The sequence below is a fragment of the Phyllostomus hastatus genome, unplaced genomic scaffold (genome assembly GCF_019186645.2).
Source record: "Phyllostomus hastatus isolate PE091 unplaced genomic scaffold, TTU_PhHast_1.1 phas_scaffold_317, whole genome shotgun sequence".
Taxonomy (NCBI): domain Eukaryota; kingdom Metazoa; phylum Chordata; class Mammalia; order Chiroptera; family Phyllostomidae; genus Phyllostomus; species Phyllostomus hastatus.
Window position 1 is genome coordinate 19,875,596 of NW_025334023.1, and position 25,463 is coordinate 19,901,058.

Consider the following 25,463-nt stretch of genomic DNA (forward strand, 5'->3'; position numbering starts at 1 on the left):
TCTGTGGAATATGTCCTTGATACTTTAATAGGGATTGCATTGAATCTATAAATTGCTTTGGGTGACCAGAAATTCTAATTGGCACTTAAGTATTATTACTGGTGAATAAAAACAAAAATGAATTATTTAACAAGTTTACTTTGTTTAGGAAGAAAAAAATCCTTTCAAACTGTGAGGTACCTGAGGGAGTAATACTTGCAGCATTTTTAGGAGTACAATGGCCTGAAAACCACTGGTTGGCTGTGTCAAAGGACTTTAACCTGTCTCTGTGTGCACTTTGTAAGGTCAAACCTATAGCTAGAACTATAGCCTTACTTTACATTAGCAATCTTCTGCCTCTCTCCCCCAGACATTCAATCTCTGATAAACTTTACATATAATCCACCAGTATTATAGAGCATTGACTCTGAATTCCCTGAAAGAGGAAAGGATTCATAGGAGATAGAGTTGAAGAAATCTGATGTAATAAATTGCCGAAGATATGAGTTCTGTCTGTAAAAAGTCCAGCCGTTGTTTAATATAGCAAGAGTGGTTTGTGCAACTTTGATATAGTATGGCAGCCAAAGAGAGAGGACTGGAATGTGCATGCTTCAACAATGACAACTTCACTGTACTAGTCAGTGCGGGCGGTAGATGCTGTTGAGTGAGCATGTGTACTGTGTGGGTGTCACATTCAAAATGACTGAGCAAGAAGAGCAATGAACCTGCATCAAATTTTATCTTAAACTTGAACATTCCTCCGTGGGACCTATTTGGATGATTCAGAAGGCCACAGCTATGGGCAACTGGTGATTGGCAGTTTCATCACAACAATGCACCCACTCATGCATCATGTCTCTTGTAGAGTTTTTTTGTGAAACATATCACCCAGGTGACTCAGCCCCGCTGCAGCCCACATTTGGCACCCTGCGACTTCTGGCTTTTCCCAAAACTCAAATCACCCTTGAAAGAGAATAGATTTCAGACCATTGATGAGATTCAGGAAAATAGGATGGGGCAGCTTATGGCAATTGGGAGAACTGTGTGAAGTCCCAAGGTGCCTACTTTAAAGGGAACCGAGATGCCATTGTCCTATGTACAATGTTTCTTGTATCTTGTATCTTCTTCAATGTTTCCACTTTTCATATTACATGGCTGAACTTTTACTTTTGACTTTATACATAGACTTCAGTATCATTTTAATTTTAAAGAAGGTTTTATCGCCATTGTAATTAAACCAAACTCAGAAGAGGCACCTAATTTTTAAAATGCAGTGGACATGAGATAGGACAGTAAAAAGCTTGGAAAATCCTTTGGCATGTGGAATGGGGAAACTGAGACAGAACTGAACAAACTGGCCAAGCAATTCACAGCCAGGCGCAGATGCTCTCCAGGGCAGAAGGCCCTGAGAGCCCAGCAGGGGGCACATCAGGAAAACAAGGACGTCACCCCCAGGGTAACCTCTCCTCTGGCCTTTCCTCCTTGGAGATAACATCTAGGCCTCAGTTTTGTTTTAGCTCCAGGCCTAGAAAAGCAGCAAAATCAGGTGGGTCGTGCCAGAACAAAATGTAATGACTAAAGCCCACCTGCCCTGCCACTGACCAATCAGTGGAGACCATGACCCTGAAAGGGCACACCTGGAGAACTGATGAACGTTCCACTGAAACCCTCCCCTGGGACCTCCCCTAAGATTCCTACCAGCAAGAGAGAGAGAAAAGCCTCAAGACAAAGGACCCAGCACGCACTGCTTGTCCTCTGGGGATCAGCTGAGCCATTTCTATTCCCTCTCCTTCGCCCACTTCTTTCTTCACAGGCACGTGTCTCCTAAACTCTAATGCAACAGACAGGTGGCGGCTTGTCCCAGGCTGATCCCCTGAACCTGTCCCCAAGGTCCCCTTTTTTTTGACTTCCCAGTGAGTAAAGCAACCCAGCCTGGGCTCTCCTGTTGCTCCTTCTATGCAAAGCCCTTCCTTTGTTTCACTGTTTCCAGCTTTAATCAATGAATCCTCTTAGTCACCTGGACCTGTTGTGAAATCTTTCCTATGCCAAGAACCCACACACTACAGCTGGCCCTAGGCAGACCCACTAAGGGCCAGGCCCCTGTCCAGTAACAAATAATGTACTCAGCCCCCTTGTTCTCAAGGATTGGGAAGCTGGGTCGGGTTTGCGTGTGCAGAAAGGTACACACAGTGGCAACTCACCCCATTCTTTGGTAGAAGTTGAGCTGTGGATAGGCATGCTAACAATAACCACAGGGATTTTCTCTGTTTTCATAAACTATTGATGTGCTTGATGTTTCCCCAGAAACCGGGCAGAAGACAACTATGCTGGATAGATGAAAGCTAATGACAGAAAGAGGGTTTCCAAAGTGTTGCCAAGGAGACTGCATTTGAGTCACAGCCCTAGGGATTCACCCCATCACATTTGTTTCCTTGGCCTTGGTCACTTCTAGCATTCTGTTCTGCCACTCCTTCACCAGTGTTAGTGACCCAACCCTTCTGAACTGCATCCTTCTTGGGGCTTGGGGCTTGTCTCTGCATCTTGCACTAAACAAGATACCCTGATAACCGTTCCTATTTCTCAGTGCCTTTGCTCACTTTTGTGTGGTATGATTTCAAATCAAGTGAGCGTGGTGTACTGTTGGGTATTAACCATCTCATGTGGGCTTCAAAGTACAAGAGATTTTCTGTTTCAGCTCTCCTTGCATACCCAGAACACCATGGAATGAGAAAAAATGATAACACAGTTGACCCTTGAACAGCGTGAGGCTTAAGAATGCCAAACACACACTGCCGCACAGTCAAAAATTTAAGCGTAACTACAGTCGTCCCTCCACATACATGGATTCCCAACTGTGAATGGAAAATACTGTTGACCTTTGAACACCATGAGTTTGAACTGCATGGGACCACAGATTTTAAACCTGTGCTGTTCAAGAATCAAGTGTATAATATTAAAAAGAAAGAACAGACCAAAAATGGTGTCACTTTTACTAAGCCCACCAACTCAATACCTAACCTAACTGCAGTTTCAGCCTCCTCTAGGAATGGACTTCTAATCAGTTTGGAATTTCCTGGTCATCACTTAGTGGATCACTCTGCCTGAGAAACCGCCCCCACCTTCCCCTAGGAAAGGCAACCTTGCCTGGAAAAACCCACTCTTAACTTGCTGGCCCTCCTCTTTTTTGCCTATGAAAACCTTCCATTTTGTGCAACCCCACTGAGCGCCCTTCTAGTTACTAGATGAGATGCTGTCTGATTCATGGATTGCTTAATAAAGCCCGTTAGATCTTCAAATTTACTTGGTCAAATTTTGTTCTTTAATGATAACTGTTTGGTTTCTTAGATCACAGTCCCCAAGAGGACATTCTGTTGACAAAGCATGTGTGTCCTGTTGAGTGTCATGTGCACCGTCAAAGGGGGTGGGACAATTGCTACATCATTTCAGTCCTTTCTAGAAGCAGAAAAGGCTCTGTGGAGTTAGATTCATATTCTGGAAGCAAAAACTTCAAATTCATCTTCTGGCTGCAATAGAGGGGAGAGTGATGGTGATAATAAAGTGTTTCTCTGAATTGCTACAGAATGCTTATTGCTAGAACCAATGTGATTCATTCAACTGTTATTTTTTAAATGTGCCAGACTCCACTGTGGCTTAGAGTTTTGCTTGTGCCTGCAGCTGATGGAACCCTGGCCCAGCGCCTCGAGTCCTCTGCTGGGGTCGGCTCACTCACAAAGAACCAGGGCTTTATTTCCAGGTTTTATTTCATTCTTTAAAACAATTTTCACAGTTTGAAACATTAACTTATAGCTTAGCATTTACAGTGGTTAACTTCTATGATCTGTTTTCCATTTTGAAAAAACAAAAAACAGACAAAAACTCAGGCTCTAGAATCAAAACCATTCCACAGGAATGCTCGGGGTGAAGGGAGCTTTAGAAGTGCAAAATAAAGACATGGAATGCTGAGGGTATAACCTTTCAGGACATGTTTGGGGGGCAGTCTAATTTACATCTAGGTTTGACCATGGAGGCCTCTCACTGGGTATTTTCCATTTCTCCTTTTATGTGAAGATGTCCAGCCCTGATTTCCGACAAGCGGAGAGGTCTGGAAAGCAGGTAGTGAAAGAGGACACACAGACTCCAGCAGCTACCAGGTGCAGTGTTTCCACTGATGCGCTTTGTGTGTGACAGGAGAAACACATAAGCAGGTTACCCTAGACACCCTGATCTCTCGGGTTCTCCTCACCCAGCTTTTCCAGGGTGCTGGAGACCCACCAGTAAAAAGAACCTGTCCTGGCACAGGCCGGGCTCCTCTGCTGCCTGGGCCAAGAGCACAGGTGTGCACGTTTGCCCGTGTGTGTGCACAAGATGTGGCCTCAGGTGAGAACGCTGATGTCAGGAGCTAGAGCTGCAAACCAGCTGCGCAGACCAATTACTCTCTTGCCTTTTGAGACGGGTAGTGCCTTCACAGCCCTGCTCGACTTCACTCATAGTTCCTGCCTGAATACTCTGAAAGGTCTCTCCCTGCCACTCTGGTTCCATTACTCAAGGAAGGACTGCATACCACCTTCTCCAGGCAGCTCCTTCTGCTGCATGGGAAGCAGAAAAGATGTGGGTGTTGGGGATGTGAAGGGGGGAAGAAAGAAGGGAACGTTCTAGCTCTCCTTTGTATGGGTGAATTTGCAGCTGAGGGCTGGGGACACAGCTGATAACCTCAGCCTCCACCAGTAATGGGGGTGGTACCTTCCATCTGTAGCTGAGGATATCAGAAAGAGAAAAGATAATGGAAAATAAACACAGGCTTGCTTTAGAGCTTGCCAAATGGAAGCTGGGATGGGGAAACTTTCAGGTAAACATGCTAACCAAACCTGAGAGAAGAAGGGCCAAGGCCAGCTGTGATCCCGCTCCCTATTTTACCTGGAGCCCAACACCCCAGCACGTTTTATCAATTTCCCATAATCGGTATAGCGCAGGTTGCTTTCAGATCGCCAAAGAATCCTCACGCCTGTCTTAAATTGGTTGGAGAGCCCTAGGCACACTGGACTTCATTTGATCACATGACTGTGAGGTAGGTGAGCTGCAAGTGCTCCTCTGCCCAGCTGGGAGAGAGCGAGGGCCTGATTTGAGGCATGAAGGGTTAGAGATTTAGGGGGACACGTTAGAAGCCTGAACTGACTGACCCCTGTTGTATCACCCGTGACGCAGGCCCAGCCTTCACAGTGCTTGTTAGGAGGCCTTCTGGGGGGCAGATGCTGTCCACAGTGAAGAAGACCTTTCTCCTGACACCTGCCTAAGTTGGGGCCACAGGAGGGATAAATTCAATCAAAGTTGGATTATGAGGGGAAGAGAAAGGTGATTTTCTCCCTTTTCCTTGTTCCCAATGCTGGTACAAGAACAAATTAAGCTCTTCTCCCTAAAGCTCCAGGCCATGGGAAGCTCTTGCCCCTCCCTGAGCCACTCGCACAGTGGCACACCTCAGTCTGTCCCTTCCTCTGTCTCAGGCAGCAGGCTGTCTAAACGCCTCACATTTTTTCCCAACGCCTTCCACAGCACAGGGTTGGAAGGCACAGCCGAGCAGACAGCAGCACCGACGGCTTGTGCCAGTGCCGGCTGCCCACCTGATCTGGAGGGCGCTGGCCTCTGATGTGGGGACGCCTTCAATGGCCATCCCCTGGCCTGAGCAGAGTGTGGGAAGCAAGCAGCCAGTGTTTGCACTGTGACATTGGTTACGGGCTTCCACGCTGCAGCCACGCAAAGCACTCTTTGCCTTGAACTTCGTGCAGTGCAAGAACTGACTGTTCAATCCAGAGTCCTCAGCTCCATGCAGTTAACTTTGTTCACATCCAGCAGTCCCATCACAAATGGGCAGCTGTGGCAGGACAATGGGAGGCTCTCAGCATGGACTGCTATGTTTGCTCCTTTCATCAGAAAAGAACATTTTTCCTCTTGAGGTAGGAATGTAATTGGGGCTCAGCTTGGCTAACACTCAACGTCTTGTAGCTCGATCTCCTCAGCTGTGTTCTCTGCAACACAAAAGACATGTCAATGAGTTGCAAGTCAACCATAAACTTGTGTTTATGGTGAGAACAAGGTAACATGGGCCACCTCTGGCCATAAAAGCATAAATTGATTATCACAAGGCCCAGAGAGTTACCTTTGAGTTTGTGTCTTCTCTTCCTCTGGAATTTATATGCACACTTATTACAAACCCACATGAGGCTAATTAACACTGCAGCCACAGCAGCGAGTAAAGCAAGGAAGACAGCGACAAAGTGGAGGTCTTCATAGAGGATCTCTATAAGGTGGGGGGGCGGGGAAGGGGAAGATAAGTCTCTTTTAATGTCATGGAGTCAGCCTCCCATACACTTGCAGTCAGAGGGGCACCAGGGTCTGTCTTACCTGACACATGCAGCACAATGGTGCCAAACTGGCTGCTTCCCAGGTGCTCAGTCACTGTGACAACATAGTAGCCAGAATCCCTCACGCCCACGCTGAAGAGCTGGATGGAGCCATTGTCAAAGGTGCCGACTCTGTCCTTGTGGCTTTGGGAGATGTTGGCCTGGGCCCCCGGCTTCCACTCCACGATCTTCTGCACTCCCCAGTTGGATGTATACTTCCATTCGATGGTGGGGACGCCATGGCAGGAGTATTCCACCGAGAGCAGGATGTCTTCTTTCACTGTAGCGTTGATGGTGGACTGGGGGATGTACAGGGACACGCCCTGACCTGCAGGATGGAGCGTTAGGTGTGGGGCAACTTATAGGAACTCAGTGGTATTAATTTCCCGTAATTCATTAATTTACTTAGCAAATATTTCTTGAGTGCCTATTGCATGCCGGGCTCTCTTCTAGGCTCTGGTGCTAATGCTACAGTGGTGAATGTTATGGTATAAATGTTTATACCCTGCCCCTCAAATTTCTGCATTGGAACACTAACCCCCAGTTTGGTTGTATTTGGAGTTGGGCCTAGAAGGAGTTAAGGTTAAATGAGGTCAGGATGGTATGGTCCTGATCCAACAGGATTAAGGTCTTTATAAGAGGAGACACAAGAGAGCACATTCTCACTCCAGGGGCTCACGTGGATGAAATACAGTGTGAAAACACAGCAAAAAAGTAGCTGTCGATAAGCCAAGAGGAGAGCTCTCACCAGAAACCATACCCTGCCAGCACCTTGATCTTGGACTTTCCAGCCTCCAGAACTGTGAGAAAATAAATTTCTGTTGCTTATGCTTCCCAGTCTGCAGTATTTTTTATGGCAGCCTGAGCTGACAGACAGTGAACAAGAAAGACACACAGTTACTGTTTACGGTTCCCTGGAGCCTTCATTCTGTAAGAAGACACACAAAGGCTAAAGGAACCAACAAGATCATCTTAGATAGCAAAAAGTGCTTAATAAAACAGGGCACTGGTGCCCAGTGGGGATGGAACTGGTCAACACCACTACAGAGAAGAGTCATGGATGTTCTTGCTCAGCAAATTACTTTTGAAATGAGACCTAAAGGACAGAGAGGAAGAGGAAGCAGCCAGATAATGACCAGGGAGGAGTGCATTTCAGGCAGTGGGAATGACCACAAAGCCTGTGAGGTGAGAGTGAGCACTGCTGAGCTTGTGGGGCAGAAAGACGACCTCTGTGCTAGAGCACAGTGGGCCGTGGGCAGAGGCGAAGAGACAAGGTGGGAGAGACAAGATTGGCAGGACCCAAGTCATGAGGTGAAGGTCAGGGGTGAAGTTTGTACTCAAAGGTAATGGAAGGCTATAGGAAAATCAAGCAGGAGCATGACATTCTCCATTAAGCTTAAGAATGTTTGCTGTGGAGAATGTTCTGGGATTGAGGGGACTAGAATGGAAGCAGGAAGAGCAGTTGGGCGGCTGCTGCAGGGGACTGGGTAAGAGAGGGAGATGTAACCTTGGAGAGAGTGAATAGGGGTCTGATTTAGGGCATGTATTTGGAAGTAGGGAGAACATGCTGACAAACTAGATACAGGGGTAGGCGAGGCAAAGAGGTTTCTGCATGAAATGGGTAGATTAATAGTAGTGCCATTGGCTAAAGTTACATATATGTTGTTACATCATATTAAGTAGGTACCAGGCATAAGCCCTATGCTAACTGCTTTACCAAACACATCATTCATTAGCTTCACAAAACCTATTGCATTTCTATAAAAAATTTACATATAAGCAACCTCAGGCCCTGGCCAGTGTGGATCAGTTGGTTGGCATGTCATCCCACACACTGAAAACTGGGTTCGATACCTGGTTGGGGTGTGTACAGGAGACCAGCTAGTGACTCGGGCAGGATTCAAGCTTTGGGCCTGTCTCTTGCTTTCTACCTCTGCTTCCCGTGAGCCCTCTCATTCTTTGGGTGCCAAGTTGCCTGGGGCTCCTGCCGTGTGGCTCCAGGTAACCACACCTGTTACTCTTCCAGGCCTTTCTCACTGTCCTCTCCCCGCCAGCCCATTGCACCTGTGCTGCTCCCTAAAACCTGGCTCGGTGACTGGAGATAATCTGATCAATTCCATGCTGAAAAATTGGAATTAATGGCTTTTAAGAGTTATATCTACCAAGTAACAAAAATATATTTTCTCCCTGACTCTGTATTTTAAAAAATGTTAAACACACAGAACATTTGAAGATAAGTACAATTAATATCTATATACCATTCCCTACATTCACCAATTATTAACATTTGCTTTCTCTCTTTTTCTCAGGAAGAAAACAGAGGTCAAATTCCAGGATAGCCCATAGAGGGCAGGAATCATGTGTTTTCTTCATCTCTGGGCCCGCTGTACCCAGCACGATGCCTGGTATAGTTGCTGGTCAATAAATGATTGCTGAGTGAACGAGTGAGTGAATGACCAAACATTTATAGAAGCAATAAGGAGAATGAGTCATTCTGGATAAAATTGTTGTTACTTGGGTAGTTAAAAAAAGTTAGGCACATCTAAAAGCCAACAAGCATATAAGAAAGAACTATAGTCGAGGCTTTTTGTGCCAGTTACTCTATTATATACTTACTATGTACTTTACAACCCTTGTCCCTTATTTTTTAAATGAGAGTCAGCAACATGCCCACATAGCTGGAAACGTCAAAGGTGGGATCTGAATGCAGTCTGTCTGATGCAGGACCCGTGTTTGTCCCACTCTACTTGGTGACTATCATTTATATCTATTTATATTTTCTGATTTCTCTGACCTCAAATATGAGCAGTTGAAATAGTGATTTCTGTAGGATCTGGAACACCCTACTTAGAACGAGTGACAAATCTACATTGTCACGTACGTGTGTCCCATATACATTCCATGCTAACTGCTGATCAAGGGAGCCTGCCGGCCTTAGGGACCTGCATTTGAGCCTTTCAATGACTTTGGCCCAAGAAAGAGCAAAACTGAGAAACAAATAAAAATAACAAGCCCGAATTTCTCAGATGCTGATGTAAAAACAAACAAACCAATAAATAAATGCAGCCTGAGCTGCCATGCCGGAGGAATGTAGGCCTCCAACCTCTGGGACCTTGGGGGCTAGGTGGAGAGAGGCAAAGGGGGAAAAGTTAGGACAACTTTAATAGCATAAACAGTAAAATATAACTTAAAGAAAATGTTTGGGATGTTAAAACAGGGCAAAATAAGCTTTGGACTGGATCTAAAGCAACACTGTGCCCCAAAGAACTGTTTGCAAAGATAACAAGAAAGCAGAAATATGACCACCTGACTGGAAATTAAAAACACTCTTTAGAAGTAACTTCACTGTGTTGGTTTATCTGCACCAACAGAAAGGTCTTCCTTCTATTAATGTAATTGTTCCTCTTCCCCTTCCCATACCCCTTGCCACTGTCTCCCAGTCGGAACACTATTTGGATTTCTGCCTGAATCAGTGCTTCCCACCTAGTTGTTATTTTTTGGTCTCAAATAAATGCTTGTTGCCTCTTACCCTGGCCTTTTATTTTCAGGTTTAACACTGATACAGCTGTGAACGGACCAACTGGTTTGCATTGGTTGCTGTATTTTCTCTTGACCAGAAAAACTTCCTCCTGATCAAACAAACCAGGTATTTAACTAGGTTTTAGGAATAAAGTTTCTCCTCCTGTCAATCTACCACATATAATTAGAAATAAAAGATCTGCAGCAAGGAGAACTAACAGTTCCAAGAGTTTAAAGGCAAACTGCTTGTCAGCTGTTTAAAAAGTTATATAACGAGTAGCCACCTCTGCACCTCATGCTAACATCATTCCAGAACAAGTCCAGAGAGACTTACTGACTAGACCAATATTCAGACCTGGCTCAAAAGCTCTACTTGAGGAGGTACATTCAATAAATCAGATTCTACTTATAAAATTGATGCCAAGCAGCCATTAACATGGATAAGCTTTGTAAGAACAAGGAAAGATGTGTATGATATGTTAGTAAGTTAAAAAATAAATTTATAAAACAGCAGGATGTGATTATTTATATTTGTGTAAATATGTGCTAATTTGTAGAAAATGTTGGATTAATATATGCTAAACTGTTAACAGGAATTGCTCCTTAGAGATTAGATGGCAACAGAATTTTATTTTATAAGTTATACATTTATATAATTTTGTACTTTGTTATACTTACTCATTGAATTAATTTAAAAAAATGTATTTTTAAAAATCTTTTTAAGTGTACCTGATTAGAACAACCAATCTGGTGGGCAAAGCTTAAAGAAAAGTTTGGTTTAAAGGTTTACCTTGCTTCTCATTTTCACTTGAATTTTATGTGAAAAGCAGAGGAAAAATACATTCTACCCATTTCCCAGATAGATGAAGATGCCTCCTTTAAGGAAGAAGTCACAGAACTGAAGATTTTAGCAGGGCCGAAGTCACTGGAACCTGAATCCAGAAGTGTCCTGAAAGCCTGATTTTTGGGGCTTAGTGAGAAGTAATCAGAGAGAAATTATCAGGCAGGTGAAACCAGATTCCAAGCAATAGGCTGGAATACTGGGGTGGGCAAAGTAGGTTAATAGTAAATAATACAATAGTTAATACATAAATAATACTATAAGAATAAACTATTTTGTGTACCCATAACTGTAAACCTACTCTTGCCCACCCTGTATAATATGGCAGATCCTTGAATAACATCATTTCATTCAGTGTTGTTTAGTTATAATGTTGATGAGGAAAAAAAACTGATCCTGGCCAGGGCCACCGTCTGTGTGGAGTTTGCACGTTCTCCCCGTGTCTATGTGGGTTTTCTCTGGGCCTTTTATTTTCCTCCCTCACCCCTGCAGTGTGCACGCCAGATGAATCGGCATGTCTGCCTTATCCCCTTCTGGGTGAGTGTGGGTGTGAGTGGTTCTGTGATGGGTGTCCTGTCCTGGATGGGTCCCACCCACCCTGCACCCTGAGCTGCTAGGATGGGCTCTGGCCACTATGAACCTGATGTGTTTGGGTCTTTATTTAGAAGTTTTGTGAAATTTTTGTCAGAAGTATGAACCTGACCCTGACTTATATCAATTAGCCTAGGGTAAAATTGATTTCGTCATAATATTGTTTTGCTTAAAGTCTCAGTTTCCAAGAACCTATCAACGATTGTAAGTGGACTTGTATTTAGAATCGTTCCTTATTCCTTTTCTTACAAATAAATACAGAGGTAGTGTTTTGCTGCTTTTAAAAAATTATTTTTGAGAAGGATATATTTCCTGAAATCACAACAAAGGTCAATGTGGTTCAGGACAGAATTCTGGTGGACAAGAGTACCAATGAATGGTGAGACAGATATATTGCTGACGTGGTCTCTGAGTTTAATGAATCGTGGAGGAGACCCACTAATCAGAACATTTCCACCCACTGCTCTGGAAAGCTATATATCAAAATTGTGTGATCATCAGATGCAGCTGAGAGCCAAGAAATACGTATCATCATTGTTGTCATCATCCTTGTCAAGTCTGGAAGCAGCTAAACTTGGAATCAGAAAGTTAGGGTTCAGGAGTCCTGATTTGGAAAGCTGCGGGAGTGGGTGGTAGAATGCTGAATCCCTTACAAAGGGATGATTCCCGGGGACAGTGAGTGCGGTGGAGACACCTGATGCAGGATCCACAGGTGTTCAACCCTGGTGTCTCCTTGCCATGAGACCTGCAGAAAGTGCCTTCACTTCTGGGAGCCTCAGGGTCTTCCACTTTAGAATGAGGCTGGAAAACCTCTGGGAGGAAGCCAAGGATGAAGACATATGTGAGCCTGTGAGGATGAGGGACACACGTGGAAGGCCCAGCAGGGCACAGCACTTTGCACTGGTCCAGGAGCTGCAGCCCCTATCACTGGCTCCTCTCACATCAGTGCTGTGTCACTGGCCTCAGGGTGACCAACCTTCCTGATTTGCCTGGGACTGAGGGATTTCCCAGAATGTGGGAGTGCCACTGCTAAGTCATGGGCAAACCAGGACAGTTGGCCATCCTACCTGAGACTTAAAGAAATGTTGAAGAGCAAAGAGTAAACCCCAAGGTATACAATAGCCGATTTCTAAGGAGCCCACGGGTCTCAGCAGGAGTGGGTGCAAGATGGCCAGCTCCAGGTAAGCTGAAGGTGGATGAAAGCCATATCTCCCTTAACCCTCTGGCTCTGAACACATCTCCTGTGAGTCAGAACTCCCACTGTGTCCCTATTTTAGTGGGGACCTCCCACCAGTCGTCAGTGAACCCAGCCTGCATGCACCACACTTCCTCCCCAGCAGGACATTGGCACAGGTGCTGGCCTGGAGAATATTATTATCCCCATTTTACAGAGGACCAAATTCTGGCTTGAAGGAGCTGGGCAAGAGGGGAGACACTCATTTAAGCTGAGGCTAGAAGAGCAGGATTTTAAAACCTTGGACAAGGGAGGAAGCACCATCCCAGCTGAGAGAACAGTGAACCTACCAGGAGCCATGGTGGGTCCTCAGGTTTGGGACCTGGTGACTAAAAGGTCAGGCTGGCTGCAGCATGAGGAATCTGCAACAGGCTTAGGATTACCCGAAGAAGGTCTTCCTTGAGCACAGAGGACACAAGATGATGGTGTTTGAATAGAGGAATTGCAGGATCTGAACTTGGCTCCAGGAAGGGCAATCTGGCAGCAGAATTTGTTATCATTTATACACGTCACCTGCACTACCTTGAGCCCACCACACATGCTTGTCCTATGCACCTTTAGGAGAACCTCTGGCTGGAGCTCAAACAGTTCAGAACAGCTGGGGGTAGCTTTACCTGGGCCTGAACTGGGGAACAAATAGGGGGCAGCAGGAAGTGCACATGTGATGGTAGACCGTGGGATCTTTGCTGGAAGAATCATTTCCAATCCATCTCAGAAACCCCAGAGGCCAGCAGAGGGACTGGCACTTTGTAGATGCTCCCGATATACTTATATGAATCCTTGTGGGACATTTGGTCCTGTCCAAAATGTCCACAGAGACATTTGGTCCACAATGAAAGGTCCTTAATATTTGACCCGGTACCCAAAGGTCCATGGAGACATTTGGTCTGTAGTTAATGAAACATAAGTCCTGCTCTTCTGTAATATTTGAACCCCAACCCATCTATCTAACCCCATATACCATGATCAGCTAGGATAACGAGGTAAGAAGGGTTGTTATTGGCAATTTAGCCACAATGCAATTATTAGAGCAATAAAACACAATAGTATTTATTATAAATCCTATAAACCAAAAGTAGAAATAAACATCATGGGCCCTTTGAACCCAGGGATATTTTTGACAGAACCAAATGTTTGATAACTGTATGAGTGAGTGAGTGAGTGAATGAATGAATGAATGAATGAATAAACAGCCTGTCAAACTGTTGCCTATTTGAAGAGATCAGGAAGGGAGGATCTCTGTCAAGCTGAAGGAGTAATGGGTCTGGCTGAGGGAGGTGCTGGCAAGACCCCTTTCCCAGCCCCAAGTCTGCTGAGAGTTAAATAGCTAGGAGGGGAATTGGCAGTTTAACACAACTAAAATATCCACGTCCCTGCTCACTGCTGCCATTCTTACAACAAGTGAGCTTGGAATTCCGGAAACACAGCTATGGGTAGGAAGCCAACAGAGCACCCCCAAATAATGGTTCTTGGTTTTAGATGCCATGAACAGTGTTGATGACTGACTCCTGCACATAATTTTTAGGGTACCTATCCCTCCTGTTAGCCCAGGTATTAACCTGCACTCTAAAGTCTGATTACTCAGCTCATCTCTGAAGGAGCTCCCACCGTTTAATGGCCTTGGGATGTCGCACAGATGTCAGACAAACCTAAACAAGATAGGCAGATGGAGGTTTAGACAGAGGCTGGCAGGCTGCTCCCCTCATCAAGTTCTTCTGTTTGTACCCCAACCAGGAAAATCACTCCAATATAGCAGTAGCCACTATTTCTATTGGTAACACCCATTAGGTGCTCGCTGTCATACACAATGAAACCAGGCTGGGGAAGTTGAATGACTTGGCCATTATCAGACTGGTAAAGACAAAGAGGTTGGATAATATTGTGTGGTCAGGAGTGTGCAAAAGTGATACTCAAACATTACTATGTGGGCAGTAAATGGGTGTAACCTGCTTGGAGGGCAACATGATGAAATCTAGAGAATTATTTACATAGCACATACCTCTTGACCCAGAATTCCACTTTTAGGGACTTACCCTATTAGTAGTAAGGGCACGTAGATGCAAAGATACAGGTATAGGTATTGTCACTGAAGCACGGTATAGTCAACTGTAGTAACAAAAGGCTAGAGACAACCTATGTGTCCATTGGGAAAGAAAACTGTTTCTTACTTAACTCACAACACTTATGACACTAACACGACCTGGAGTCAGCACAGACTCCACAGGTTAAGGGTTCTGTCCCACAAGACTGCCCCCACTTCAATGCCAATCACAAGTACTGGCTTCTTGTACTTCTGACCAACTGGCTATATGTTAGGGGTTCCCATGACCCTTCCCTGAGGTTTGATAATTTGCTAGAACAGCTCACAGAACTCAGGAAAGCACTGTACTTACTATTACTAGTTTTCTGTAAAGGATACAACTCAGGAGCAGCCAGATGGAAGAGGCATGAGGCCAGGTACGTGGGGAGGGGTGTGCAGCTTCCATGCCCTCTGTAGGTGCATCTCCCTCCCGGGACCTTGATATGTTCACCCACCCAGAAGCTTTCTGAACATCTTCAGTTTATGTGTTCTTTTTTGAGGGGGTGGGGGAAAGTTCCATTACATATGAATGACTGAATGAAATCATTGGCCATTGGTGATTAACTCAATTCCCAGCCCCTCTCCCTTCAGGGCCCTGGAGGTCAGGGAGGTGAAGATGAAAGTTCCAATCCTCTAAGCACATGGTCAGTTCCTCTGCCAAACAGCCCTCAATCTTCCAAGAGTCTCCTCATTAAGAAACAAAACCACACTCCTATCACTCTGGAGATTCCAAGGGTTTTAAAAGCTTCGGGTCAGGAACTGGGCACTCAGACCAAACATTACAGCAAAAGATGTTTATCACTCAGGAAGCTACCAGGAGCTCTGTGTCAGGAACCAGGAGCAGAGACCATCTTTCTTATTACATCATAACAAGTTAAATGAATGATCAATATTCATACTATGAATTACGAATGTTCATACTTCAATATGCTATAGAGACATTAACAGCTAGGTAGGTCTATATGCATTAGTATTAGATAATCTCAAAAATAATGAAAATGAATAAAGCATAACAGTGCGCAGGGAATGTTTCCATTTGAGTAAAGTAATGCATGTCACACACACACTTATCCATGTAAACACACAGAACACGGCTGCACGGGCACACTGACAGCCAGGAGCTGTGGCTATCTTTGGGGAGGAGGCTGGCTACCGGGGGTGGAGGAAAGCCTTACATTTTCTATAGAAAATGAACAGCTGGAATATTTTAGAAGTTTGTGAATGATATAACAAATAAAAACAGCATGATCCTAAAAATAAATGCATGCCAACACTGGGTCTGAGCCCCAGATTCTTCATGTTTGAAAATGTTAGTAATTCATATTTACACAATCAACAAGGTACTTAAACATTGTCTCCACCCGTGAAGCAGGCAGGAAACTTGCATTATGAAATTATGCTTTTTGCTTCACAGGTACTTGCCTATCTGATCACTGAGAAAACTATTACCAGTTCATTATAAGGAATACAACTAGGAACAGCTAGATGGAAGAGATGCATAGGACAAGTGTGCAAACTGACACTCAGGCATAAGTGCCCAAGTCCTATGTTGCCAAGCAGAAACTCAGAGCTGAGACCGGAACTCAAGTCTTTTCGTTTCTCCACAGTTGCCTCCAATAAGAGAAGGCACTTTGAGTGTAGAGGTGAAATTTCCCACTTATTTTATGTTTCCCAAAAGAGCATACTGCTCCGTGCTGGTAAAGACTTGGGAGAGAGATGAGATAAGAAGCAGGAGTCTAGACCGGGCTTTCCAATACAGTAGCTGCTAGGCACACAGCTGTTGAGCACTTGAAACTGGCCGGTCCAAATGGAGATGTGCTCTGAGTGTAAAGTACACATCGGATTTTGAAGGCCTAGTCCTTGGCATGTTAGAATGTAAAATAGCTCATTCATAATCTACACATCGATTACACGTCAAAATGGCAATATTTTGGATATATTAAACAAACAAGATATATTAAAAGTAAAAAAATAGGTGAAATTAATGTGGCCACTAGAAAATTTAACATTGTGGCTTGCATGAGTGTCTCGCACTATATTACTCTTGGGACACCAATTTAGACTATCACTCCTCCACCCTTTTGTAAAATACACATGCTGTTCCCTTGAGGTTATTCCATTCTCTCCCCTTCTCTACAATGTGAGTGCTCTTTCCCCTGGTTCCAGCATCTCCATGGAGAATCCATCCAGCACCTGCTTCTACGAGAACATTCTCCCTCTATCTGCTTCGGCCTCCAGTAAAGCAGCCTGCTCTGACCACAACCTTCTTTCCCTCCTGTTTACTGTTTATCCCGTCCCATTGGCCTCCTCTATCCTTCCACCTGATTCCCTCTGCTTTCCTCAATCCTCACTGCCCTTCATATCCAGCCTTGGTTCCAAGGCCATCATGTCTTAAGCAGTCCTTCTAATTCTTTAATCTCCGTTGGCCTCTGTCTTCTCATCAAATTTGCTTGGCAAAATCCTAACCCTGGATCAACCACTCTCCATTTCCTCTCTGCCCGAACCTGAGCAGTCAATGTTGCAGAAGAATGTCCACGGCAGACACTCCCCAGAACAACAAAGTCCATTATTTCCAGTGCACATTCAAGAATTCAAGAGATCCCTCCATACTGCCAATCTTACTACGTTTTTTAATGTAAATTTACTCTTTTTTCCACAATTACTAAAATAAGATTTCCTCCATCTCTTAGGACCTACAAGTTCTTCCTTATTCTCACTCAGTAGACAACCTTTCCCTCCTGGGACACCTGCTTTAAACAGCCTTGTGGCTTCTGGGTCACCACACTCACCTGGTTTTTTTCCCAGCTCCTCTGATGGTAGAGTGGACACTCAGCAGGCTTCATGAGAGCGCAGCTCCACCCTTGTCCCCAGATGCCGAGCAGGCACACCTGCCTGTGGGAGCAGAGGGTGGCAGAGGAGGGCAAGATGCTGGCTGGGAAAGCCCCAGGATAGCCACCCCATGCACACTGCTTGGAACCAAAAGACCCGGGATCTATTCTGCCTGCACACACCCTGGTTGGGTGATTGCACAAATCCCTTTACCTCTCTGGCCCACCATTTTCTCATTTGTAATTAGGGATCATCATGGCTTGGCTGTCAATGGGTCAATAAAAACACAAACTGAAAAATATGTGAGAGAGCTTGGCAGCAGGCACAATGCCAGGCCACGAGATTTGAATCCAGTCTCATTTTATTTAATGAGCACCTGGGAACAGAAGCCAAGGGGACTAACATTTGTGTAGCACCACCTCAGTGTCACGTGCTCCATGTGGGGGTTAATTTGGTGCCCACCAGCTCAGCCCAATCTTTTCTCTGATCCCCCGCACACTGGGTGGTTTGCACGAAGGAATGGGTGAGTTAAGTAATTCAGTTTGCCCCCTCCATCCTCTCCAATACTATGATGCCGTATTTCTCAACATTTACCTGTATCGGAATCCCCTTAAACCCTTATTAAAACACAATTGCTGGGCCTCAGCCTCAGTTTCTAATTCAGTAGGTCTGGTATTAGGCCCCAGAGTTTGCATTTCTAACAAGTTTCCAGGTAATGCCACTGCTGGTCCCAGAATCACACTTTTTGAACCTCAGCAGTAATGATTCTGCAAGAGCTTCAGGCAAAGGGGGCACTGAGGGTGCTCCCAGCATCCCTGCAGGCCAGTCCCTCCTCTCCTTCTCCAACACTGGTAATGCCACTTCTGCAAGGAGGGACCAGCCTCTGCTGCAGAATTTCTCATCTTGGGGAAGGGAAGACTTGGGACACCCGCTTACTGTCAGAAAGAGGACCAGGGGTAAAGACTGAAAGGATAATGGCTCTGGTGGACAGAATTGAGGCAGTGTGTGTACAACAGGTGCATTCAGAGACTGTGGAGTCAGACAGACTGCTGTTCAGAATTTGGGTCTGCCAGTAACAGCTGTGTGACCTGGGATAAAGAATTTCTTTCAGTCTCAGTTACCGTATCTATGAAATAAATATGGTAAGTCCTTACTTAATGTCAATGATAGGCTCTTGAAAACTATGACTTTCACTGAAATATAAAGAAACCAATTTTATCATAGGCTAATTGCTATAAATAAGAATTGAGTTCCTACAGCATAGTTCTGGTCACAAAAGTCAGCACTTCTAAATAAAGACCCAAAACTCTTCTAATATTAAACACTGAAATAAATGTGAGCTATGCACATGTTTAAAAAGATTAATAAAAACAAGTACAATTATTCTTTTCCAGCCTGTGGTTTTTACTTTAGGGTCGGTCACAAGTGGCAGAATGAAGTTGAAGTGAGACAATATGTGTAAGGAGATTATCAGTTTCTAACAGGTGGTAATCTCTCTGTAAATATTAGCTATTATTAGGAATTCTATGAAGATGTATTGAGCTGCTTACTGAGGTAGTGAACACCCATTCTCAGGGTGTGGGAGTGGCAGCTGGAATTATACCAGGGACTGAAGCAGTAGACCCGAAACTGGAGTTGGAGGGTTGGGTAGCAGAGGCTGCTTCTTCTAGCTCAAATCACTTAGTAGGTAGGGAAATGGAATGAGTATTTTTTAATCTGTGATTCCCTTACCCGAGAGACTGGATGACCTGAAATTCTGCCCTGTGAAATTCCTTCTGGAATCTTTTCACCTTAAGCAAAAGCCACCCTTGCTGGAAAACGGAATTCTTCTGAATGGCCACAGGCTATGATCAAGTCACTGCCATGTTTCTATTCAGATGCCAAGGAAGCTACACAGAGGCAGTTGCCTGGCCCTGCACAACATTGTGGGGTGGGGCACTGCTGGGTTTGCCCTCTGCAGAGCTGGGCTAAGGACTTAGTCAGGCCTGGGCCAGTGGCCAGCCTGGGAAACTGGAAGATTGGAGCCTTCTCAGACACTTCTGCAGAAATGTATGTGGAACTGGGGGACAAAGGAAGAAATGAGGTAGTGTGACCTCCCGACATTTCTCCTGGGAGGACTTTACAGGATGTCTGAGCGCACTTGGAAGAGAGGTTTAGAGTGATCAAAAGATAATTCAGGCACATACATGACTGGGTAGCATAGTTAGAGTTATTTTTTTCAAATAACAAGGCCTTCCAGCCAAGATGGAGGTGTAGGTAGATATATTGTGCATCCTCACACAACCAAAAGAAGGAAAACAACATATTTAAAAACAAAAAATAACCAGAACTGCCAGAAAATTGAACTGTATGGAAGTCCAACAACCAAGGAGTTAAAGAAGAAATATTCGTACAGACTGGTACGAGGGGCAGAGACAGGCAGCAGGGGCAAAGAGGACTCACAGCAAGGTTGCGGCTGGAAGACTGGGTGGTCCCACAATCATGTGCGGATAACCAGGAAGAACAACTGGGGAGCAAGACAGACTATGTAACCCAGTGTTCCAGTGCAGGGAAATAAAGCCTCAAAACCTCTGGCAGTAAAAACCTGTGGGGGATTTGGTAGTGGGAGAACTCCCAGCCTCACAGGAGGGTTTGTTGGAGAGACCCACAGGATCCTACAATATACACAAACACACACACCTGGGAATCAGCACCAGAAGGGCCCAATTTGCTTGTGGGTAGCAGGGGAGTGACTGAAAGTTGGCCAAGAGCTAAGCAAGTGGCACTGTTCCCTCTCGGACCCCTCCCCCCACATACAGCACCACAGCACTTTGAGGTGGTTTGCCCCGCCCTGGCGTATACCTAAGGCTCTGCCCCTTACAATGTAAGAGCTGTGCCAAGACAAAAAAATATGACCCAAATGAAAGAACAGATCAAAGCTCCAAAAATAGAACTAAGCAATGAAGAGATAGTCAACCTATCAGATGCAGAGTTCAAAACACTGGTAGTCAGGATGCTCACAGAAATGGTTGAGCACAGATGCAAAATGGAGGAAAAAGTAAAAGCTATGCAAAGTGAAATGAAGAGAAATATACAGGGAATCAAAGTGAAAGGAAGGAAACTAGGAATCAAATCAACGATTTGGAGCAGAAGGAAGAAATAAACATCCCGCTGGAACAGAACGAAGAAACAAGAATTTACAAAAAGGAGAAGAGGCTTAGGAACCCCCAGGACATCTTTAAATGTTCCAATCTGAATCATAGGGATGCCAGAAGGAGAAGAGGAAGAGCAGGGAATTGAAAACTTATTTGAAAAAATAATAAAGGAGAACTTCTCCAATCTGGCAAAGGAAATAGACTTCCAGGAAGTCCAGGAAGCCCACAGAGTCCCAAAGAAGTTGGACCCAAAGAAGCACACACCAAGGCACATCATAATTACATTAGCCAAGATTAAAGATAAGGAGAGAATCTTAAAAGCAGCAAGGGAAAAGGAGACAGTTATCTACAAAGAAGTTCCCATTAGACTATCAGCTCATTTCTCAAAAGAAACCTTGCAGGTTTCTTGCAGGCAAGAAGGGGCTGGAAAGAAGTATTCAAAGAGATGAAAAACAAGGACCCACATCCAAGATTACTCTAGCCAGCAAAACTATCATTTAGAATGGAAGGGCAGGTAAAGTGCTTCCCAGATAAAGTCAAGTTAAAGGAGTTCGTCACTACCAAGCCCTTATTTTATGAAATGTTAAAGGGACTTATCTAAGAAAAAGAAGATCAAAACTATGAACAGTAAAATGACAACAAACTCACAACTCTCAACAACTAAACCTAAAAAACAAAAAGAAACTAAGCAAACAACTAGAACAGGAACAGAATCACAGAAAGGGAGATCACATGGAGAGTTATCAGTGGGGTGGAGGAGGGTGGAGAATGGGGATAAAGGTACATGGAATAAGAAGCATAAATGGTAGGCACAAAATAGACAGGGGGAGGTTATGAATAGTATAGGAAAGGAGAAGCCGGAGAACTTATTTGTATGACCCATCGACATGAACTAAAGTGGGAGAATGCTGGTGGGAGGGAGGGTGTAGGGCAGAGGGAAATAAAGGGGGATAGTGGGACAAGTATAATAGCATAATCAATAAAATATATTTTTTAAAAAAGAATAGATAACAAGTAGAGGAAGTGGAGAAGCCGAAGAAATGTATGACCCATGGACATGAACTAAAGTGGGAGAATGCTGGAGGGAGAGGGGGTGCAGGGCAGAGGGGAAGAAAGGGGGAAAAATGAACAACTGTGATGGCATAATCAATAAAATGTATTAAAAAAAAGAAAAACAACACAAAGCTCTTTTTTCAAAGGAGACTCAATAGCCAATTCCTTTTTGTCTTCTGAGTCTTAGTTTAAAATCACTTCTTCCAGGAAGCCTTCCCCCCATCACTCAGCACATTCTTCCCCTTCCTGACAAGCTGTTTCCATAGGACGAGCCTAACAGAGAGACAGGGAAATGGTCCAGTCCAGGAGCTCTCTGCTTGTGGTCACTCATCAAAATCACCTGAAGAGCTTAAATGAGAAACAAGAGTTGTGTCCTGCCCTTGGAGATGGTGATTTAACTGTCTTGGGTGGGACGTGAGCATCTGTAGGTCTTACAGCCCCCCAGGTGGACTTAATGTGCAGCCCTGGCTGAGAAGCACTAAACCAGAGCACCCTCCTTGTCTTGCATGCTCAAGGAAGGGAACAGGCCTCATATACAGGGCTCACCAACAGCACTGGGACTGGGACCATTCCCCAGGACCTTCCTCTTCTGCTGGCTGAGGGTTTCCCAGGAAGCCCCAGAGCAGCTGAGCTCCTCTGGGGTCAGCACTGTACATACCCCCCTGGGGTGCACCTCAGCAAGGGGAAAGACCAGTGTGCTCCCTGGTCCCCACGTGAGCAAGGAATGTCCTGTGCTCTCTTTACGGTTCAGTGTGCCAGTTCCCCTTTGCCCACAGGGCTGACCAGTGCTTTCCCAGCCCAGCAAATCAGTTAGGGGAGAAAATCATTTTCCAACTTTGAACTTGCCAATTGTGCCTCTCTCCTACTCCCATTTCTGCTAGATAAGTAAATAACTTCCTACTCAAGCCCATTTTCAAGGGAAATGACACATGGGGGCAGCCCAGGGCCCGAGCGCCCTCGACTGCGGAGTGCTAGGTCAGTGGGTTGCCAGCTAAATCCCAGGACGTGCCTGCTAAGGCTGCACTCCACTTCTTTTGCTCAGCACATGGAGACTCAGCCAGGCCCCACAATGAACAGGGTAGACTCTGGCATCTTCCTTTTTTAATAAGGGCTCTAACCTTATCATGGAGTCACCCTCCCCTGCCCCAACTCCCCCTGCCCCAACTCCCCCTGCCCCATGATCTCAACTAAATCTAATTACCTGCCAAAGGCCCCACCTCCAAATACCATCACTTCCTGGGGGTTAGGGCTTCAACATATGAATTTTAGGGGGACACAAACCTTCCATCCCTAAAAGTCCCCTTTACAGGGAAAAGGCTTCAAAGGCAGGCTGCTTATGTGTTTATGTTTGTGGGGTGTGCTTTAACAGAACTTCAGTGTAAGTGATGAATATCAGATTTTCTGGGTGGCAGATTTTGACAGAGGCTGAAAAGGCAGGAAATGGAGGGAGCTGGTGAGAGGGAGCTTGCTCCACATCATCAAGGCTGACCCTGAAGCATAGGCCTTACTCAGGCAAGTGCCCAGGTATTCACTGTCTTTTAAGGGGTGGAGCCTGGCTAGCCCTGGGTAAGTACTAGGGACCCACAGATGAAAAAGTGGCTGGTTTCCTGGAGCTTACAGCTGTGTTTGAGTCAAATATTAAGTGAATTGCAAAACCTTTACCTGTCCTCCAGGGTTTGCACGTGCTTACTCTTTGCCTAGGACACTTTGTATTGTTTCATTTCCCTGGTTGCTCCTGTCCATCTATCAGGTCTGGAGAGGTGTGGCTCCCTTTGGAGGGTTTGCCTTGGTTCCCCTAGTCTGGTTTTGAGCCTCTAGAGCTTCTAGAAGTTTGGCACCTCCTTCCTCTTAGGGCTCACCACCCCAAACTGGCACTCCTGAGTGCTTGTCTGAAGACAAGACTATGATCCGTGCTATCTCCAGTACCCACCATGGCCTGTTTCCTGCAGGCAGACGGTGCCCTGGATGAGTGAATGAATCAAGTATACACTATGGTGAATGGCAGGCCCTTGAAAGTCAGGGGTATCTGCGTGGCCCCTGCCTGAGAATGGCGGCTGGAAACATGTGCTGGAGGGTTGAGAAACATTGGAAAAGGCCACTGCAACTCCAAACACACCTAACCACCTCATGGACTCACAGCAGCTATTTCTTGCCCCACACACAGCTAGAGGCACATACTGCATGCTAGTCTTTCTGAGTTTCTGAGATTTGCAGCCTCCAAAATTGGGCTAGACAGGCATAAAAGTCAAAAGCGCCAGAGTGTCCAGGTTTGAATCCTAGCTTTTCCACTGGTTAGCTGGTGACTTTGCACAAGTTACAACAACCTCCCTGTACCTCAGTTTCCTCACTTGTGAAATGCATAAGAGTAGCACTTATTTTTTAGAATTGCCCAGAGGACTAAATGATAGAAGTATCATAAAGTCTGAAGAATGGTGAATGCATACGTGACTTAGCAAGTGCTGGCTCTAACTACAGGTCCTCCCACCTCCAGTGGGCCCACAATGGTCACTCTTTAAACCTCAGTTGACTAATCTGGGAAAGGAAAATCATAATAATGACAATGATTAAACCAGAAAGTAAGACTGTGGGGCTGTGCATTGCATTCAGATTCATCGAGTGGAGGGTTCTAGTGCTGACCCACTGCTCAGTGCAGAGTGGCGAGGACCACCCTGCATTCAGGCCCCAGCACGCAGCCCAAGCCCCCAGAACCCCTTTTCAAGAGAGGTAGCTGTGGATTCCTCTGCGTGGTCAGGGACACTTACAGAGCATGCTGTTGACCCAAAAGGGCGAGTGGAGGAGTTGGTCCGGCAGTAGGGGCCGGGCCGTGTGCCCTTGAGGTCTCGGACACCTCAGGTGCAGTCTGCTTACTCCAGAAATGAAAAATATTGCGGAGGAGGCATTCACAGGAGTGGGTTATCTCCCAGACCGCTTCCGGCTTTGATGAGGCCCGGCCCAGGGGGGCGGGGCGATCCCGTAGAGGTGGTCCACGCTGCGGCCTGGGGACATTACGCTTTGCTTCGGTCCCTCCGCTTTGCTGGGATCCCTCCGGCCTCCAGGCTGCGCCCAGCGCCCCCCAGCTAGCTGCGCGTGCCCACCAGCCCAGAGGGCCTGCAAGGTGGGCAAGGGCCGGTGGCCCGGCAGCCCAACTCCCGCCCCCGCCCCTTGCTTACTCTGCAGACAGCAGGCTGTGGTCAGGCCGAGGGCGAGGAATCCCAGCGAGACGCCGCGGTGCTTCCTTTGCCCGCTCCGTAGAGGCCTCATGGGCAAGGCCAGGGCAGCGCGTCGGGCTTGGGTTTGCCCTGTGGTGCGGTCCGGTAGGCTGTGCGCTTTCGCTTCTCCTACCTTCCCGCTTGCCTCCCCTCTCCTCTTCCTCGTCTTCTGGCTCCTGCAAGTCCCCAGGGCCAGATGCAGATGAGCTGGTTGCACTCTAGCGGAACCAGTTCCCTAAGAGTTGAGAGAGAGAGAGAGAGAGAGAGAGAGAGAGAGAGAGAGAGAGAGAGAGAGAGAGAGAGAGAAAAGGAGAGGGGGAAGGAGAGGGAGAGAGAGAGAAGAGAATGAATGCGGGAATGCACACAGAGGTAAATAATGACAAATAAGGAGCAGCCTCCTTCCGTTCACACCCAGTTTACTGATATTGATTCAAGATTCAGCTGGATGCTGGGCGGCAGGAGGGAGGGAAAGTACTAGCTGTTGCCTGAGGACCAGCAGGGACCATCTAATCAATGGCTCCAAAAGAAAGGAGGGCTTTTAGGAAAGCAAAATGACAGCCCAAGGGGAGAGGAGTGGGAAGAGGGGGAAGGGAGCCACA

The 25,463-nt window shown here is 45.9% G+C and overlaps 2 protein-coding genes across 6 annotated transcripts in view; one reads left to right on the top strand and one right to left on the bottom strand.

Annotated features, from left to right (window-relative positions):
* The window catches only part of MED17 (mediator complex subunit 17), a 35,332-nt gene extending 25,202 nt beyond the window's left edge, over positions 1–10,130 (top strand). The window contains exons 13-14 of one of the 2 annotated variants that reach the window (XM_045818114.1): positions 8,684–8,818; positions 9,923–10,130. In XM_045818114.1, the coding sequence (XP_045674070.1) occupies positions 8,684–8,799 (116 nt within the window). In that variant the 3' untranslated portion in view covers positions 8,800–8,818; positions 9,923–10,130. The remainder of the gene's footprint in view (positions 1–8,683; positions 8,819–9,922) is intronic. The other variant, XM_045818113.1, reaches the window with a different exon arrangement.
* Positions 3,722–25,143, bottom strand: VSTM5 (V-set and transmembrane domain containing 5). 4 transcript variants are annotated; one of them, XM_045818118.1, is made up of 7 exons: positions 24,826–25,143; positions 24,418–24,651; positions 17,429–17,531; positions 12,850–12,957; positions 6,376–6,702; positions 6,131–6,271; positions 3,722–5,999 (listed from the first exon to the last, which is right to left on the bottom strand). In XM_045818118.1, the coding sequence occupies exons 4-7, from the start codon at positions 12,857–12,859 to the stop codon at positions 5,956–5,958; spliced, it is 522 nt and encodes a 173-aa protein (XP_045674074.1). In that variant the 5' UTR covers positions 12,860–12,957; positions 17,429–17,531; positions 24,418–24,651; positions 24,826–25,143; the 3' UTR covers positions 3,722–5,955. The 4 variants fall into 4 exon arrangements, with proteins under 4 accessions (XP_045674074.1, XP_045674073.1, XP_045674075.1 ...); XM_045818117.1 differs by lacking the exon at positions 24,418–24,651; XM_045818119.1 differs by lacking the exons at positions 12,850–12,957; positions 17,429–17,531.
* Between the last annotated feature and the right edge of the window lie 320 nt (positions 25,144–25,463).

Coding starts and splice junctions, on each gene's coding strand:
- VSTM5 (XM_045818116.1), bottom strand. CDS start 24,916: ATGAGGCCTCTACGGAGCGGGCAAAGGAAGCACCGCGGCGTCTCGCTG. Junction 6,703..24,825: donor CACAGCCTGCTGTCTGCAGA/GTAAGCAAGGGG, acceptor TCCATCCTGCAG/GTCAGGGCGTGTCCCTGTAC. Junction 6,272..6,375: donor CATTGTGCTGCATGTGTCAG/GTAAGACAGACC, acceptor CCCACCTTATAG/AGATCCTCTATGAAGACCTC.